We start from the raw sequence: 19505 nt of genomic DNA on the forward strand, positions 1-19505 counted from the left end.
GCTCTCGCCAAAACATGATTTACGATTCTGTCCCTTATCGGTAGGCTACATAACTCGGACGGCGCTGAGTCGGCTCAAGCGAACTTCACAACGTTCAGCGCGGCAACTCGCTCGCTTTTCGCTTTAACTCGCTCGGCCAAAAAAATACTTTATCGGCCAAAAAACAATTCTGCAGTTGTTGTAGGCGAGAGGCAGTTCCGCGTGCATCACAGAAGTGGGCCGTGGTTATAGCACAAAGCGGTATAGGCTTTGGTGCGTCGTGTCAGAGCTACGTTACCGCCAGCTATAGCGCTTTGTACTTGTGACGCTACCTACGGCGTCACTAGTACGCTAAGCTAAGCGGCGCTAAGTGAAGTTAGCATTAGCATCCATAAGCACTGACGCGCAACAACATATTGTATATATATTGTATTATAGTCCTGCTGGCGGCTAGGAACGGCAAACATCTAAACATGTTGTGCATCTGATGTTCCCAAGCCGTCAGATGAACTGTGTTATCCAGTATTGGCAAGGCGTTCCTCCCTAATGTTCTGCACACTGAGTGAACGTTCCAGCAGAGCTGCATGGGGTCGGTAGCCTCGCTGTGCCGATGCCAAACGTCTGGAACCGTTTATGGCGCTTAGGTCGTTATACCTCACGGTCACCTGCGGGGAGGTGGGGGCTCGCTTTAAATCACACGAGCCCCCAAAGTCCCACAACTGTTAGAGGCTCGTGTGTGTGTGTGTGTGTATGTTTGTGCGTGCGTGCGTGTGCATGACCCATAGGACCATTTTTTCAAACACTCAATGATTTTTTTGGTGCATGTTTAACTGTTTTGCAGCTTGGACTTGTCATCACTCTATGATGTGATTGGATTGGATTTGCTCTCTCTCTCTCTTTCTCTCCCTCCCTCCCTAACCCCCTTGTTTACTCTCTGTGGCTTTTTATTTAACTTTTGCGATCTCTTCCGTGACCCCTTGTCTCCTCTCATCCCTCTCTCTCTCTCTCTCTCTCTGGTCAGGTGGCCCAGCTGTTGTTGAGCAGTAACATGGTGGTAGCGCTCCTGGAGGGGGAAAGGAAGGAGCCCACTGACTCTGGCTTCACCACCCCTCTGCACCTCGCTGCACGCAACGGACACAAGGACATCATACGGTGAGATACCTTCCTTTTAAAGTGTGTATAGCCTACAATACGTATTGCCTATGTCTTGGTAAATGTTGAAAAATCTGAACTTTTTCAATTTACTGGTAAACACAGGTCTCCGCCAGGTCAGGTAGGTTATTGTGGGCCAGCAATGTTCGGAATTCGCCAATCAGGACGGATCCGTCTTGATCACTTGACTATAGAGATAATGTGTACAGATTTGCATGATGTTTGGACAAAATCTGTAGGAGAAAAAAATATTGTTTTGCAAAAATCGGCCTCCTGGTGGCGCTATAACAGGCCAATCTGCCGGAGATTTGCTGCTCACAGACACACACTCACGGACAGACGGCCGGACAGACGGACGGACAGGGTGCCTTACGGCCTGGCGGAGACAATGCCAAATTCCCCAGTGGGGTGGGACTTTTTTTTTTTGTGGAAAGAAAGGAAAATAAGCACATTAACTCATTTACTGCCAATAACACATATATGCGTTCTATTGAATCCATCACTTGCCTGCCAATAACGCATAAATGTGTTCTATTTTTTTTTTAAATTTGACCCAAAGACCAAGGAGATATGATTTTTCGAAGATCTAGACTCCTATCCACTTCCTTGTTAACTTAAAACTTAAAAATTCTGTATCTCGGCTCCTGAGTACTTTTCGTTTTTCAATAAAAAATCTCTGGCAGCCAACAGCTAAAAATCTGAAATAACTCTGGCAGCTGGTGAGTTAACACACACGATGGTGTGACTAAGGGATGTGCAGGGAAATATACTCTTTTACATGCATAGACTATCAACTACAATGAAGTTTGATGAGTTGACATTTCAGTTCACATACCATGAGGTCATAACCGCATTTTATTAAATGTTTTCGTAATTAAAAAAAATAAAAAAAAAATGTCTTCTTTCTTTTTGAGGGGCTGTTGAAAGTATTACTACACACACACACACGCACACACGCACACACACACACACACACACACACACACGCACACACACACACACACACACACACACACACACACACACACACACACACACACACACACACACACACACACACACACACACACACACACATACAGTATTCATGCATATACTGTACATAGTTTACAAAAAAAAAATCAGGACAACCAGGACATGACAACTGACAACTGTCACTTAATACGTCTCGTTACCTTACTTTGTCTTCTCTGGTGTTTTCTATGTTCCTGTATGATGCTGCTTAGTCGATGGAGGATGTGCCTGATCCTGTAACATTCAGATTGTCAGAACATGACAACATCCTCATATCAGTGTTGATCAAAGACAGCTTCTTACACAGCCTGGCACACATGATAATATGGACAGTAAGGGGGGCCAAGTGGTTAGGGCACTTAACTTACCATACTTACCATATCCCCGGAACCATTCTGTACCGAATGAATTAATAAATATTTGAATGAATTAATGAGTGAATCTCCCAAAACATGTCACTAAAGCTTGTATTAGCAGGCTCAAGCACGTTTATGTTGCTGCCAGTAGTCATGGCATAAAGTTCCCACCTTATGTGATGCCGGAGTTCCGACTGCTCTAGACCGTACCGAATAACCTCTAGCTTGCATAAAGTCGTCAGACTAGGACATGGGTCCAACATGTACAGGTTCTCCCCTGGAACTCCCCCGAAGACGTTGTATCCTCCCAAGACGTTGTATCCTCCCAAGAGGACGACGCGATCTCCAACCGTGCAGCAACACGCCTCATACATCGGACACAGGCCTTTCCCCTTGGGCTCAACCTTCCTCCAGGAGAAGGTCTCTGGGTTGAATTTCCACATATCGCCGAGAGCCGGGCCCAGATAAGAGCCACCAAATATGTACAGCTCTCCGTTGTAGGCAAAGGCCGAATGACCCCAGCGTCTTTCTGGACGAAGCTGTGCAGAAGGTGTGCTCAGCCAGCTGTTGCTCTCTGTGTCAAACACTCTGATGTTGTTATTGCAGTCCTCTCCGCCCCCAAATACGAACATCTTTGTCCCGATGATGGTGGCAGAGTGATACGACGAAGCAGGTGGCGGAGTGCATCCGGCGTTGATTACAGACCAGACCATCGTGGCGGTGTCCAGCTTGTAGGTGTCATTATAGTTTCCGGGCAGGTCGTTGTATCCTCCATGGACATACATGACCTTCCCCAAGACACAGGCTGAGTGTGAGCGCCTCGCCTCTGGAACCGTTCCGGAAACTTTGGGCTCGGACCATCTGTAGGTGTGGACATCAAATGTGTAAAGCTCGTTGCAGTACTTCTTTTTGCAAGTAGACCCGCCCCAGAGGTAGGCGATACGTTCTATCAGTACAGCGGTGTGTTCCTTGCTTTTTCTTATTTTCTTCACACTATACCAGTTGTCTGAATACTTCATCCAGAACAAGTACCGTGTGTTGAAGACGTGCACACCATCATCAACATCAAAACAGTACACATTGTGCCCCGCTGCTACAGCAACACAGTGCTGCTTTGGTCCTGGTTTTACCTGATGCACCGTCGAGCGTAACATCGCTCACGCCAGCAGACCAGTGGATCCAACTGGATTCATTTAGCGTTGCTCTGCGAAAGAATGCTGCCTCATTGTGCATGCTGCCACTTTTGTTGGTACAACAGCACAAACGCGTCACGCTAACTTGGCCAATCCGCATAGCCGATGGGTTGGGTTGGCCAATCAGGGAAGCAGATACCTGTTGAGTGACTTAATATGGCATATTGATCACCATAGTACTCTCTTGTACGGAAAACTGTTGATCAACTATTAACAAATACTTGACTAGAAAGGCGCACTCAGTGAAGAGAATCTCTGACATCATCAATATAATGTCACATTAATGTCCAAATATAGTTTGCAGGTTTGGTGTATCTGAGAATATTCCGAATTCAGAATATTTGGAAAATATTGATATATTTACTTCCTTGGCCTACTGCAGTGTGTACAAGACATTTGGCACTGACTGTTCTGTGCAGTGGTTTGTAAGATTATCCACACACAGACAGACAGATGGGGCAAAAACATCATCCCCCTCCTACTTTTTGTTGTATGTTGCACCTTTTGTTAAACGTATCAAAAAATAGTCCATACAATTTAAGAATAAATTGTAACTCATTGGTGTAGTGAAGGGGGAAAAAAAGCTTTAAAGGAAACATTGACTGTTAAAGGCTTACTTTCTTAGTTGCACGTAGTGTTGCGCACCGAAAATAGCACGCTCGAGCTTGTTTATCGGCAATGTCTGGTGCGCGACACTTAGGCACTACCAAGTATAAGTCCAGCTTTAAGATAATTAATGTTAAATATGAATTAATATAAAAGGCTGTTATGCCTTCTTATATTATATAAATGTATGTTGTGTATGATGTTGTTGTTGTGAGGTGGGGTTTGGGGTGTTCCTTGACGAATTATTCTAATGCAGTAGTTCTCAAAGTTGGTTCTCTCGGAATTAAGATTTTACAGTGTAGATTAGATAGAAAATTGTGCGGAAAATGGGGGTCCGTGCCATAATGCATATCAAACTGGCGGTCCTCAAAATGAAAAGAAGTTTGAGAATCAATCACTGCTCTAGTGGTTCCAGAGCTCAAAAAAAGGCTTGGGAACCACTGCTGGTACAGTGTGTTCTGGCTACCAGCTGATTCGCCACCAGCCTGAGAGAGAGAGAGAGAGAGAGAGAGAGAGAGGGAGGCTAGCGGAGCGAGACGCTGTCATTATTATGACCCACTTCTGTCATTCCTTACAGTCTCGCTGCACTCTTAATGCGCGTCCCAGGAGTTTATATGGGTCAGTTAGTTACGGAGGCCGGATTAGACGGTCCACTCCACTTATCCACCACGGCGAACACCCCGGCTTCCTCTCTAGAAACAGTCTCTCATCGTCCTGTCCAGCGCTACACTATAAAGTCTCTGAGTGTTCACTTATTAATTGAACTCTGAGTTGAGTTAATAGTCCTGGTGTCACTGTGTTAGTGTGGGTCACATGACCCCCGTGATGTCACTCTTCTCACACTCTGATGAAACACAGCCATTAGCAGGGGGGGAGATTAGGACAAGTTAGTTATCTGGCGGGTAAATGAGAGAGAAGACACTTCTCTCTCATGATCGCCCGGTGGCTCAGTGTGTCCTCCTTTTGCTGTGCTTTAAGGCAGTGGTCCTCAACCTCTGGGCCGGGGGCCCACCGGTGGGCCACGGGGATATTACAAGTGGGCCGCCAAACAATTGGCAAAGCATGAATATTGTGTTGATGATATAACATTGATATTAACACATTGAGTGCCAGATAACTATGCATCCAAATCATCCTCAGAGTGCCAGCGTTTTTTTACCGTGTTTTGGCGATCTTTGGAGAGCCGCAGAAGCCACAACGTGCACGTGGATGTAAACAAAAATGTGTCCGGGGGGTGGGGGATGGTCTAGTCTATCCACCAGAACAATAACACAACAATAACCATTTGAAAATGGCTTGTTTTCACCAAAAAAAAGAATCCGAGCTTTAAGTGTTTTTCTACAAATCCCAGTATAGGAATGGACAGAAGTGAAGTTCTTTGGGATGACGTCACATCCGTCCATTCCTTCTAGCAGAGCTGAGGGATCATACAAGTCTATGACATCAGTACTATGACGTCACATTGATGACATCAGGGTACTCCATATACAGTATGGGGATATAGTGTATACTGTCCTATGTCATTCTGATACAGACTCAGTGGAATGTGTGTCTGTAAGGAAGGGGTCCGGGGACCCCCAGGGGTCCTTGGGGGGGTTCCAGGGGGTCCTCAGCTAAATCTGTTAATATAGCATTACAATAATGTTAACCTTTTATACTTTGGCTATTCAAAAATAGCATATCTACAAGCGCTATGAGCTTGTAGATATGCTTTTTTTTTTTTTATCGTGAACATTTGTGCAAATGTTTGAATATATAAAGTTTTTAAAGCGAATATTTGTAACTCAAAACTGTGCTGCTGGGGGGGTCCCTGGAGCAAAATATTTGAGATGGGGGTCTGCGGCCCATTTCATTTTTGGGTGGTCCCTGACATGAAAAAGTTTGAGAACCACTGATGTAGAGATTGTTCAGAGCGCAGGGCAGGGCTATTGGTTTGTGGCCAAAACATTTTGCGTTGGGGGGGATGTGGGCCCTGTCAACTGTAGCGCTCATATGGTACTACTGTGTGTGTGTGTGTGTGTGACAGAGAGAGAGAGTAGCTCTCCCAGCACTCTCACAATCTGTCTGCCGTGCCTCGAATTCCCAGAACGGCTCTGAAATTCCCGCTCACATTCCTCCCTAATACCAGAGATCCATGTGACTGAAAGAGAGCTGGCATTCGAGGTGTGTGTGTGTGTGTGTGTGTGTGTGTGTGTGTGTGTGTGTGTGTGTGTGTGTGTGTGTGTGTGTGTGTGTGTGTGTGTGTGTGTGTGTGTGTGTGTGTGTGTGTGTGTGTGTGTGTGTGTGTGTGTGTGTGTGTGTGTGTGTGTGTGTGTGTGTGTGTGTGTGCACCTCGCTGAGACAAAGATATCCCAGACGCTGCCCAGGCTTCGCCGTAAAACAAGTCTCCCATGGAAATGATGGAGTGTCCGTGTCACGTTTTTACTGTAGCACACTGTCTATCTGCCTGTCTGTCTGTCTGAATCCTCAGACACTCAACAGAGCTGAGCCTGGGCTATTAGACCTGACTTTAGTGATACTGTTAAGAGCAATGATTCTCCTTTTTACATTTTATGGACCCCCAGTTTGATATCGTTGCTGTCCGGCAGAAACCAGCTAACTCAATTTTGACACTTTTGCATTTGCGTGCTATTGGACACCCTTTACGTCTGTGTGTTGGTAAAAAAAAAATTCGAACCAATGAAAAGTATTAAAAAGTGCTTCTGACAAAACCAGCTAACTCCATTGGATCCTCAAACTTTCTGCTAAACTGTTTTTTCTGACTCCAGGCTCCACCCCCTTTTGACCTCCAACCTCATTGTGAGCTTGGAGGTCCATCCAGCTGTTCTTATCAATGATGGACAAAACCTCCTAACTCCACTTTTTTTCATTTCCGGAAAAATTAACATTTTTCTGTAAAACCCTCGCTCTGAATTTAACTCAGTACAAATGGAACCAAATGGTTCCATTTGTACACTCTCCGAGTTACAGACCTCCTGCAAAGGGTTCATTCGTTACTGACTATCAATCATTTAACACAAAATGAGGAGAGAGTGCAGCCCCGTGGGTCTATGCGCACAGCACCAAAGTCTGTGTACTTGGTTTTAACCTCTCTCTCTCTCCCCCTCTCTACCCCTCTCTCTCTCTCTCTCTCTACATTCCTGTATGCCAGCTTGCTGCTGAAGGCGGGCATCGACATTAACAAGACGACCAAGGCTGGCACCGCCCTCCACGAGGCCTCCCTCTACGGCAAGACGGAGGTGGTCCGACTGCTGCTAGACGTAAGTCCGTCCAAGGAATGCCCCGCGTGGATTTTAAAGTTCTCAGTCACCGCCACTGATTTCATTCAGTCATTTGGAACTGAAAATAGCTGATCTTGAAGATCGGCTATTTTCGGTTATTAGTTATTTTAAGAGAATTTGAAGAGGTCATGTTGGCAATGGAACACGTGTTAGGAAGCTTCTTCCATAAACCCCTAATGGTCGTCTCGGATATTTCATAAAGGCAAAGGTTAATCTGCAATGCATGGTTAGCTGTATGTAGAACATCAGCATGATAACACCAAAACAGCTTTATTCTACGTTATACACAATATAAAGACCACCCACTGCTTAAAGAGAACCTCACCCTTATTTAATGTGATTCCTGTCACCCTGTTGTGACAAAGACACCTCCTACATGTGTTCTGTATACATTGTCTCTCTCTCTCTGCACTGGAAACGTGTCACCAGCCGACGTAGAACGATGGGACTCAGTGACTCCACATTATGTCCTCCTCACAATAGAACCATATGGATTCACGCAAACAAAATCTGCAAAGTTCCCCTTTTAATTGCTCCCATTGACTATAATTGACTATAATCTGTCTTTGCCACAGCATAATGAGTGTGATGACTGCAATGATTCGTGTGGGATTCTCAGACGTTGTAATTTAGACCTTGAGAATGCAGCCATATTACATATTATGTGTTTGTTTTTTTGTTTGTTTTCAGACTAGTTTTTAGATCACAAATTAACTTGACGTAGCACGTCACCCATTTTCATATAGGCTAATTGGTCCTCACTGATAAGATGGCACCATTTCTGTCTACTCACTCTGTCTCATTGGCTGTGGACAGTTCAGAAACCTGCCTACCAGTGACATCATTGATGGATTCTGGAAAGTTAGCATGCTGAAATAGAAGCCAATGGCCCCGATTCATAACGAGGGTCGTAAATATGGGGTAAATAAAGTTCGTAAAGGAGGTCTTATTTTTGTAGTCACAAACGGACGTGCAATTCCCAAAGGGGTTCCTATATCACAGAGACGTGCGTACTACCAGTGCGTATGACCAGGTGTGATGATTACTCTGGAAGGCTGCATCCAACAGCATCCAACTTCAACGTCACCGTGCTGAACCGTGCTAAACAGCGTTGCCATGTCCGCTTATTATAAGCGAATTTGGGCTTATTTTTCTGTAAAGTTGCTTGTAAATATTGGTAGCTGTGGGGCTACCAATATTTATATTGGTAGCCCAAGTATATACCAAGTTAATATGTATGCTAATTTATCCCTATAAGCCCCATGAAAATGTTTTGTGCCAGCTGGAGGCAGATTTGTGTTGTTAGAATGTTTTCCAAATATATTCCACATTTTATTACAAGATTATTTTTTTAAATAGCAGATCTACAAGCTCACAACGGTTTAATTAAAGTGCTTATAATGGCCTAAGTGCCAGTTGCTTCTTTTGGGCTTGTTTTCCTAGACCTGGTTGCTAATTTCTCTCACAACATCTGGCAACGCTGATGAAAGTTTGAAGTTCAACTCCGCCTCGTCCAAAGATAACAGATGCGGTGTCGCATCGCCTTGACAACGTACTGTTCTGTCTGGAAGCGGATCACGTAATAAATGCTTTCATGTGTAATGAGAATAAAGAAGTTTACAAGGTTTAACCCCATTACCAAATAAAAGGCTAATAAAACGTGGAAAGGATATTATATAAGCGAGCCTTCTAATGAACATAGCGCACCTTTACCGAGGTAAAAAGATGATGTTGAAAATAAATCCAGGGCATACAAGTGGAACGCTTCTATCCGATTATGGACCAGAGCTTATTGATTAAATTAGTTAATTTTGGATATCACTGTCCTACGTCGGAATGGGGAATGGATCTTCTGGACACAGCTTTCATCCACTTTAGTTTCCTCATCAGATGGTAATATTTATTAGGCTGTTGTGTGTGGCGTTCATGTGATCAATATACAGTAGCCTACAGTAGGCTTTACAAATTAATACCGCGGCACGGACACTGATGCAAGTCAGTCCCTCCGCAGTTTCATTAAGGCATCATATAGCCTATTTTCATTATTACGTGACACTTTGGCTGAGATGGCCCGCTGGCAAACACACTGAGGGACCTATAATTCAGCTCTAAATGCGACTCATAGCCTAGAAAATAAATAAAAAGCGGTGGAATCTACATCATGTCTATATTATGCATAGGCTACAAGCAATACATCGTTTGACATTTATTTTTAATTTTATATATATTATGTGTTGACAAATGTTGGGCACATATATATTTTATTTGAGGTTTGCCACTGTTGTAATTGATTTTGGCATGAAGAATAAAGCATTCTAAAGACATACGCACATGTAAGACCTGGTAAGACAGCCTCGGGGCTGACCTGAGAACGTGCGCACCTGACGCACAAAACACAGAACAAAAAACTTTTATGAATCCGACTGCAGGAACTCGGTTTGGCTCCTCCCCTTTTTGTACTTCCTCCCAGGTGCTTCTGTGTTTATTCCTACTAACACACGTTTAGGGCAGTGGTGCTGACAGATTCTGTTTAGCAGAGGATTAATAAAATGATGAAAAAAATAGTTTGAAATGACCACAGATGATGTCACCTCTGAGACACAGAGTGTGTCGACAAAAATGACACTGTCCCGTAGCGAGCTTTACTGAAGACCCATACTCAGAGATGATGCTGAAAAAAGGCAACATGTTCCTTTAAGTTGCTTTGGATGAGTGTCAGCTAAAAAGCTTCATATGTGAGATTTGAGATGAAACGGACATCAGAAAAGTAAGAAGGAAAATGAGCAACAACAGCTGCCATCATATCTGAAATATGTTCTACAGTGCAAAGCCAGTGACACAGATGTAACCATACACTTTTGGTCACATCTGTGCACTTGAGTTAAAAACATTACCACAGGATTTTACTGTGAAGGTTGATTTCACAATCACTCTCTCCGTAGTGTCTTGTATAATCCTCTCTCCTCCTCGTCCCCTGTGACCCATTTTTCTCTCTCATGAAGTCACTTCCTCTGCAAAGATGTCATGTTCTGTGTGACTGGCCCGTGAGGGGACACTAGTACTACCTCATCACATTCACATGTGAGGCATTTGGCTCAGTGGCTCTCACATTTTTTTGTGTCAAGGATCCCCAAATCGATATGTATTTGGCCGCGGACCCCCATCTGAAGGAGAGAACCAGCATTACTAGAGGTCCTGGTAGGATATAAAACCAGCAGTACTAGAGGTCCTGGTAGGAGATAAAACCAGCAGTAGAGGTCCTGGTAGGAGATAAAACCAGCAGTACTAGAGGTCCTGGTAGGAGATAAAACCAGCAGTACTAGAGGTCCTGGTAAATATTGTACTTTTACTCCAATACAATTATTTTAAAACTTTAGTTACTAGTTACTTTGTAGATTTTGATTATTATTACAAAACATACATTAACCACTTCAGCCCTATACATTTCGTCCATTTGAAAATAGCCGATCTACAAGCTCACAATGTGTCACGATGTGACACATTGTGAGCTTGTAGATCGGCTATTTTCAAAAGATTTTTATACATTTGAAAACTTATGAAATGGGACATTCTGCATAATGAGCACTTTCTACTTTGTGGTACATTTTGATACCAATACTTTTGTACTTTTACTCAAGTAAATTTGTAATTCCGGACTTTTACTTGTAACAGAATATTTCTCTACATCGCAGTATTGACACTTTTACTCAAGTGAAACATGTGAGCACTTTTTCCACCACTGGTTAAAGGCTAGGGTAGATGTCAACATTGTCATAGTTGTGTGTATTAATGAATGTTTAACCTGTTCCTCCCCCAGGCTGGGGTAGATGTAAACATCAGGAACACGTACAACCAGACGGCCCTGGACATCGTCAACCAGTTCACCACCTCCCACGCCAGCAAGGACATCAAACAGCTACTACGAGGTGAGGGGGAGTGGGACACGAGTCATACTGGAGTATGTACAGTACATACAACAGCATGACGCACATGTACACATGCAGACAGACACACAGAGGTGTAAGTGTAAGGTCTATGTTTTTATTTTTTCCTTTTGAGTTTTTTTTTATTCAGCATGGAGAATAGAGTGTTCTTAGACGGGGAATTCTACAGTATTTATTTAATTGTGTTCCCGTACAAAGAGATAAACATACAAACATGTACAGGACTTCACTGTTTAATTCAGGGGTCTTCAACAGGGGGTGCGGGATCCCTCAGGGGGTCCTCAGGGTTACTACAGGGGGTCCACAAAATCTTTGTGTGATATGATATATATTTTTTTACATTAACCATTTGAACCCTAGCATCCCTTTTCTGAGGAGAATTTTAGCCAAAAATAGCCGAGCTTGTAGATCGGCTATTTTTGGAAAAGAGGTATAAGGTGTAGAGGGAAAAAAGTTTAATCTGCAACACAATTTTAGACAATATAGTAGGGGTCCCTGCTTCATCTCTCTCTCAGCTAGGGGGTCCTTGGCCTGAAAAACGTTGAAGATCCCTGGTTTAAGTAAAAGAGAACATTAAAAACAACATTAGCCCTACCTTTTTCCCTCCCACTTGGAACTTTGGTTCCCTCTCACTTCACCATATGACATTTAAAAAAATACATCTTGGAAAGGATTGACTCTCTGGTCTCTTTTTTCTTACAAAATATTGCTGCAAACCTCAGTAATCTGTGGTCCAAAAAGTGGGGTCGGACCCAAACATCTTGCATGGGTCGGGCTCTAGTTTACGTGCCTGACAGAGAGGAGGGAGAGACGGAGCAGACATTGACTCCCAGTGCAGACCAGCTGTAAGCTCTAAAGTCACAATGCAGCTGTGTTTGACCCGCGGGGGTTATGTAACATTAATCAGCTTGCGCAAACACCAAAGAATATTTACTGTAAGCGGTCAAGTAAATGGAGTACCAAGAAGAAAACAATTATAAGTGCTACAAGGTAACTAACCGGGACAGCAAGTAAACATCAAGCCAAGCATCTGTCCAAACAGCATGTTATCTAAATAACATGCTGTACTTCATGCATCTGCGGACAAGCAAACAGCATTCATCCATCTCTTCTCGTGTGTGTGTGTGTGTGTGTGTGTGTGTGTGTGTGTGCGTGTGCGTGCCCTCTCTCACAATTAGCCTACAGCAGTGGTGGTCCGGGGACCACCAGTGGTCCTTGAGGGAGTACCAGGGGGTCCCCAGCGAAATTAGTTAACATAGCGTCACAATACATTTTAACCACTTAGCTTTGGCTATTCAAAAATAGCAGATCTACAAGCTCATATACAAGCTTGTAGATCTGCTATTTTTGAAAAACCTTGAAAAAGTGTGCATATCTTTGAATATAGATATTTTTTAAAGTGAAAATGTACTGATATTTTTTCTGCTGGGGGTCCCTGGCACAAAACATTTTCAAATGGGGGTCCGTGGCCAAATGTATATCAATTTAGGGGTCCTTGGCATGAAAAAGGTTGAAAACCACTGGCCTACAGTATATATAGCAGGGGTTGGCAACAACTTTTTGAATCTCCCAGGTGATCAGGTACAGTTTGGGCTATTCTTTGACGTGCATTACATGTTTCTCCCTAGAGTTATCTTAACCTTTAATCTTCATTTTAAATTGTTGACTCATTCTATGCTTTTATTATTCTAATTAGGAGCCAAAATCAAAGCAATCGTGGTTTTCACTTTCTGGCACTGGGTGATCAGTGATCATCACACCAAACAATGTTTTCTAAGGCTGTTTTTCAGTGAAAGGGTTGCCCACCCCTATCCAGTGGTGTAAAGTAGCTAAGTACATTTACTCAAGTACTGTACTTAAGCACACTTTTGAGATTTTTTTACTTTATTGGAGTATTTCCCAATTTTCAATACTAAAGGTCCTTACACACCGGGGCGATTTTTTCGTGCGAATAATACGCTTTTTTTAAAAACCTTATAAAGTCAATGCAAGTGTACATGGCGCTAAAAAGCAGAAAAGCGAAGCGAAAAAGCGTCTTTTAATTATTCGGAACGAGTCCGAATTTTGCGTATATTCGCACATTCGCCGGTGTGTAAGGACCTTTACACTTGTACTCCACTACATCTCAGAGACAAATAATATACTTTTACTCCACTACAATTATTTGACAGCGTTAGTTACTAGTTACTTTGCAGATTTAGATTACTATCACAAAACATACATTAACCACTTCAGCCCTACAGTATATATATTTTTGGGCCATTTGTATACATTTTGAACTTGTGATATGGGACATTCTGCACAATGAGTACTTTTACTGTTGGTACTTTAAGCATATTTTCATGCCAATACTTTTGTACTTTTACTCAAGTAAATTTTGATTACCGGACTTTTACTTCTAACACTGCAGTGTTGATACTTTTACTTAAGTACAAAATGTGAGTGCTTTTTCCACCACTGCCCGTGTCTGATTTCAGTGTTTAGTGTTTGAATGTGAATGTCTGCGTGTGCGTGCGTGCGTGCGTGCGTGCGTGCGTGCGCGCGCGCGTGCGCGTGTGCGTGTGTGTGTGTGACGTGTGTGTGTGTGTGTGGTGTCGGTGGGTGGGTACGCATGCTTGCACGAGAGGCCCGCGCATGTGCACGTATCTGTATCCTCGCGGCGTGCATACTTGTGTGTCAGTGTTTGTGTTATGCGCTCTGTAATCCGCTCTGCCTGGGCCTTTGATGTGTGTCTCCAAGCATGGGAACCGGGGAGCGTAATGAGCACTTGTGTGGAAGTGGGAACACGCCTGTGTGCCTCCCAGCCACCGGCAGGGAGAGAGATCGACTCTCTCGTCTTGTTTTACCGGCCTCTCTCTCTCTCTCTCTCTCTCTCTCTCTCTCTCTCTCTCTCTCTCTCTCTCTCTGTCCCAGAGAGCACCGGGACATGAAGAAGTCCCTACAAAGCAGCCGACACGCGTCGCAGATTAACCCATAAAGACCGGGAACGCGTCTGTGGCATTTTAAGATTTCTTTGGGCTATTAAAAAATAGCAGATCTACAAGCTCGTAGCACGGCACAGAGTGCCGCGCTATGAGCTTGTAGATCTGCTATTTTTGGGGAAAACATGAAAATATGTGCAAATCTTTGAACATGTATACATTTTAACTCAAATCTTTGCTTCTGGGGGTCCCTGGAATAAAATATTTTGAGATGGGGTCTGTGGCTAATAACATATAATTTTGGGTGGTCCTTGACATGAAAAAGTGTGAGAACCACTGATTATAGCAACATAATTTTTTTTCAAAAAACTGTTAGGATTTAGAAACATTTGCGGAATCCCCCAGAAGCAAAGATTTGAGTTACAAAGAGTTACAAATGTTCGCTTTAAAAAATATATATATATTCAAAGATTTACACAAAGATTTCACGATTTTTTCGAGCTTGTAGATCTGCTGAAAAATGACACACAGATGCGTTCCCGGTCTTAATGGGTTAATTATTGATGTGCGTTGGCGTGGGCACCGCGCCCGGGAGACATGAGACATGACTCATCCCCCCCAAAAAAAGTGCTCGTAGTGTTGTGACAGCGGTGTGGCCGCCCTCTAAACCCCATGCGGTTGCAAACTGTCTTCTTCTCAGAGTCTCAGACTATAAGATCCATGCAGTGGTGTAAAGTAACTAAGTACATTTACTCAAGTACCGTACATAAGTACAATGTTTAGGTACTTTACTGGAGTATTTCCAAATGTCTATACTTTCACTTCTACTCCACTACTCTCAGAGGCAAATATTGTACTTTTACTCCCCTACAATTACTAGTTACTTACAAAGTTACTAGTTACTTTGCAGATATAAATTATTATAATTTTCAAACATTTTAGTACTTTTACTTTTGGTACTTTAAGTACATCTTGATACCGATACTTTTGTGCTTTTACTCAATTCAATTTTGAATTCCGGACTTTTAGTTGTAACAGAGCACTTCTACATTGCAGTATTGATACTTTTACTTAAGTAAAACATTTGAGTTCTTTTTCCACCGCTGGATCCATGTCTTTGTCCTGAAAGCAGAGCTCAATTCGCTCCCCTATATTTTTGTGAACTTCCTGTCCCTGTCCTCTTATCACATTCCCAGACCTTGTTCTTTTCTCGTCTTTGAGTAGGCAGGCATGGACAACAGTGAAGATATATGTGCGGATATCCGCTCGCTGGATAAAGCCTGATTTATGCTTAGTTGCGCACCAGTGTTGAGCAGCTATTTTCGGTGCCCGACAGATAGGCTTTTACTGAGCTTGTAGATCAGCTATTTTCAAATGGCTGAAATGTATATAGGGCTGAAGTGGTTAGTGTATGTTTTGTAATAATAATCTAAATCTACAAAGTAACTAGTAACTAAAGTTTTTTAATAATTGTAGTGGAGTAAAAGTTCTATAGTTGCCTCTGAGATGTAGGGGCGGCAGTGGCTCAGGGGTAGAGTGGCCGGTACCGCGAGGTTCCCAGTTCGATCCCGGACTCCCCCAGAGTTAGTGTCGAAGTGTCCTTGAGTAAGACGTTCAACCCCTAATTGCTCCCGATGAGCAGGTTGGTGCCTTGCATGGTTTCCTCCGCCATTGGTGTACAGTATGAATGTGTGGGTGAATGTAATGCACAATCTATGTAAAGCGCTTTGGATAAAAGAGCTATATAAATGCACCATTTATGTAGTAGTGGAGTAGAAAATTGGAAATACGCCAGTGAAGTAAAAGCACCTCAAAATTGTACTTGAGTACAATACTTGAGTAAATGTACTTAGTTACTTTCCACCACTGGCGATGACGAAATAGGAATTAGCCCTGATACGAATGTATGTGATTTCCTATAGCTAATTTTAAATGTGTCTCTCTCTCTCTTTCTCTCTCTCGTCTCCTTCCCTCATGCAGATGCAACAGGTGTTTTGCAGGTGAGGGCTCTGAAAGACTACTGGAACCTGCACGACCCCACCGCTCTCAACATCCGCGCTGGGGATGTCATTATGGTGAGGCATTCTCTGGGGCTTTCGGGTGGAAAGAGCAGAACGATCCATATGTTTATAAATTGTCTTCGTTGCTCAAGTTAATAACACTGAGGAAGATTGATCAGTTCGAAACGCGTCCATTGTGTGTCCCAGTGAGGCCAATATATGGTTGAAAATTGACATTACTGAGTGCTGGCTGCTTTGTCTTTTTATTATACTTTTGGGCCGTGCACCTAAACACTCACAGAGTTATGTGGACATTCTGTTTTAGCTATGTTGCTCAATTTCATGTTTGTGATGGCATTGTTGTTGCTTTCCAAACATATTCTCAGCTCTCAGTACATGTGTTTTGGGGCGGTGTTTCCAGGGGAGACTAGTATCATTTAGAATGGACTTCTGGGAATCATAGTTCGTAGAAGCTGCATGACCACATAGCTATCACATTGTTGGCAAAAAAGACTACAACATGAAAGTTAAAAAGTATGAATTTTAAGTGTTGTCACAACTTTGTTCATGTTATGTTGTCGTAGCAACACAAGCCAAGGCACATTCCTTGTACGTAACCCATACGTGGCTACAAAGTGTTCTGATCCCCTGTTTTGTTACAAACATTTAACCAGATGTTTGTTACCAAGTATGAGTTACAAGGAAGGTGTTACAATGTGTAACACCTTCCTTGTACACCTTCCAATAACACCCAGTGTTGATTTAGTCTTTTGATTTTGAATAAAACTCCATTTAGTTTTTGTCATATTTTAGTCATCTGAAATGTTTTAGTTTTTGTCTAGTTTTAGTCGACTAAATATCATGAGATTGTAGTCGACTAAATCTACAGTTGATTTAGTTGCCCAAAATGTATTTTGGCGGTGCCTTGATGGCGTTTTAATGGCTGATTTTACACTTGGTTGCATGCTGAAAATTGCCGATCTACAAGCTTGTGAGCTTGTAGATCTGCTATTTTCAGAGCGCAACCAAACATATAATGACTTCTCTTTCTGGATCTCTTCTCCACTAGTCCCTCCCTAACATTTGAGTCTAGTTTTTATTTGTTGACGAAATCGTCAATATATTTAGTCTTAGTTTTAGTCATCATAGCTTAGTTTTTCATTTAGTTTTTATTTACTTTTCGTCTCCCGATTGCTCCCGATGAGCAGGTTGGTGCCTTGCATGGTTTCCTCCGCCATCTATGTGAAGCGCTTTGGATAAAAGCGCTATATAAATGCGCATTTATGTAGTAGTGGAGTAGAAAATTGGAAATACGCCATCGAAAAAGGTATTTGATGAAATTTTTTCGTCATAGTTTTAGTCGACGAAATCAACACTGGTAACACCTCATTAAGGACACTGGCCCTCATTTATCAACGCAGCGTATAAACCGGCTTATATTTTTCCATATATTCGGCCGTACACCAACGTCGAAGTCACATTTATCAACGAATCCTACACAGCTGATCCGAGCCTACATTTGGTCCCAGGCTTGATAAATGTCACGGCTGGAACCTAGCGTCATTTAAATAACACGCCCTTAAATATTCTCAAAACGCCCCGATTTTACGACATGAAGAAGGACCAGAATACGACCAAAGACATCAAAAGCCAATGAGAAAGAGTTTCCCCCGCCTGCCTCGCCACACACGCACACACACACGCCCCCCCCCCCCTCTCTCTCTCTCTCTCTCACACACACACACACACACACACACACACACACACACACACACACACACACGCCCGCCCAGCTGTGTTTTTCATGTATTGTAATCCGTACCGTTAGCGGTAGGCCTACAATCTTTGTCACGTAGGCTTGTAGCCTACATGAATGACATATTATGATACCAATCACATCGCCATGAATGGAATACGTTTGTATATTAATTTATTTAACCCATATCGAGCAGTGCACAAGCAGTCATGTAGGATATTCCCCGTGAGACGGCAGTGGTTTCGGTCCGTCCCGTTAATAAGAGATTGGAGCGTCGGGTTGATATCCTTAACCCAGCCAGGTTGTAGACTTCAAAACTCTCTATGACATAACTCCATAACATAGGACAAGCTACTGTAAGTTATACACCTCACTGTCCATGAAAAGATCGTCGGCAGTCCCGACCGCGGGACTCCCGAGTCCCGACGCAAAAGCGCTCGTATATTTTGAAAATAGCAGATCTACAAGCTCACAACGCGTGGCGATGCGACCCGTTTTTGAGCTTGCAGATCTGTTATTTTAAAATAGCCAATGCAACTGAATGACTGTTAAAGCAGTTTGTTTAAATTACTTTATAAAATGTTATATTTTCACAGGGATTATTTATTAGTGTAGATATACATTTAGGAGTGGATTATGTGTCCAGATGCCTGTCAGACAGTCAGACAATGTTGCTCCGCAGGTCTAGAATGGAATAAACGGGCGCAGCCAACGTCAACAACTGGTCTCGACCAGACGTGAGATCTCAGCGTATGGTAGGATGAAGCCCACGTCAGGATATATTGATAAATGCCGAAAGGTGCGGTGATCTCGCCCTACGCCCATTATTTGGGCTGCACTGCGTTGATAAATGAGGGCCACTGAGAGTGACGCTTAGGCCAACACACCATTCCTAAGACCCCCGTGTTTTTTTCTGTAGCTCAGCTGTGACCTTTCCCTTGAATGTGTGGAGGGGACGACCAAAGCAGATAAAGCGGAGGAGAAATAGACAAGTAGAAAGAGTGTTTGGTGCATCACACAGTAGTCACATAGGGCTGTACCACCACATCTGAATCGGTGTTCTGTCTGACCTGCATCTTTGGAAGAAACAGGGTTCTTTCTGTCTCACATTGGACCTTTGGGGGGGTGACTGCATAACAGTAAGCATGACAGTCATCAGTCCTCATTCATTTAGACACTTCAGCTCAGGATTAACCATTTACCATTTATTAACTATTTACCATTTATTGCAATGATATTGCATTCAGATTTGGCGGTGTGACTCTGCTCATGTGATATTACAGATTACCTGCGCCAGCATGAC

General features: G+C 43.1%; 1 protein-coding gene across 3 annotated transcripts in view; it reads left to right on the forward strand.

Annotated features, from left to right (window-relative positions):
• Window positions 1–19505, forward strand: part of caskin2 (CASK interacting protein 2) — a 134150-nt gene that overhangs the window by 86047 nt on the left and 28598 nt on the right. For all 3 annotated transcript variants that reach the window (XM_080446445.1, XM_080446446.1, XM_080446447.1), the window contains exons 7-10: window positions 1001–1131; window positions 7452–7560; window positions 11399–11507; window positions 16427–16521. In XM_080446445.1, coding sequence (XP_080302571.1) covers window positions 1001–1131; window positions 7452–7560; window positions 11399–11507; window positions 16427–16521 — 444 coding nt within the window. The remainder of the gene's footprint in view (window positions 1–1000; window positions 1132–7451; window positions 7561–11398; window positions 11508–16426; window positions 16522–19505) is intronic.

The sequence above is a fragment of the Gymnoscopelus braueri genome (genome assembly GCF_963280865.1).
Source record: "Gymnoscopelus braueri genome assembly, chromosome: 13".
In the NCBI taxonomy this organism is placed as follows: domain Eukaryota; kingdom Metazoa; phylum Chordata; class Actinopteri; order Myctophiformes; family Myctophidae; genus Gymnoscopelus; species Gymnoscopelus braueri.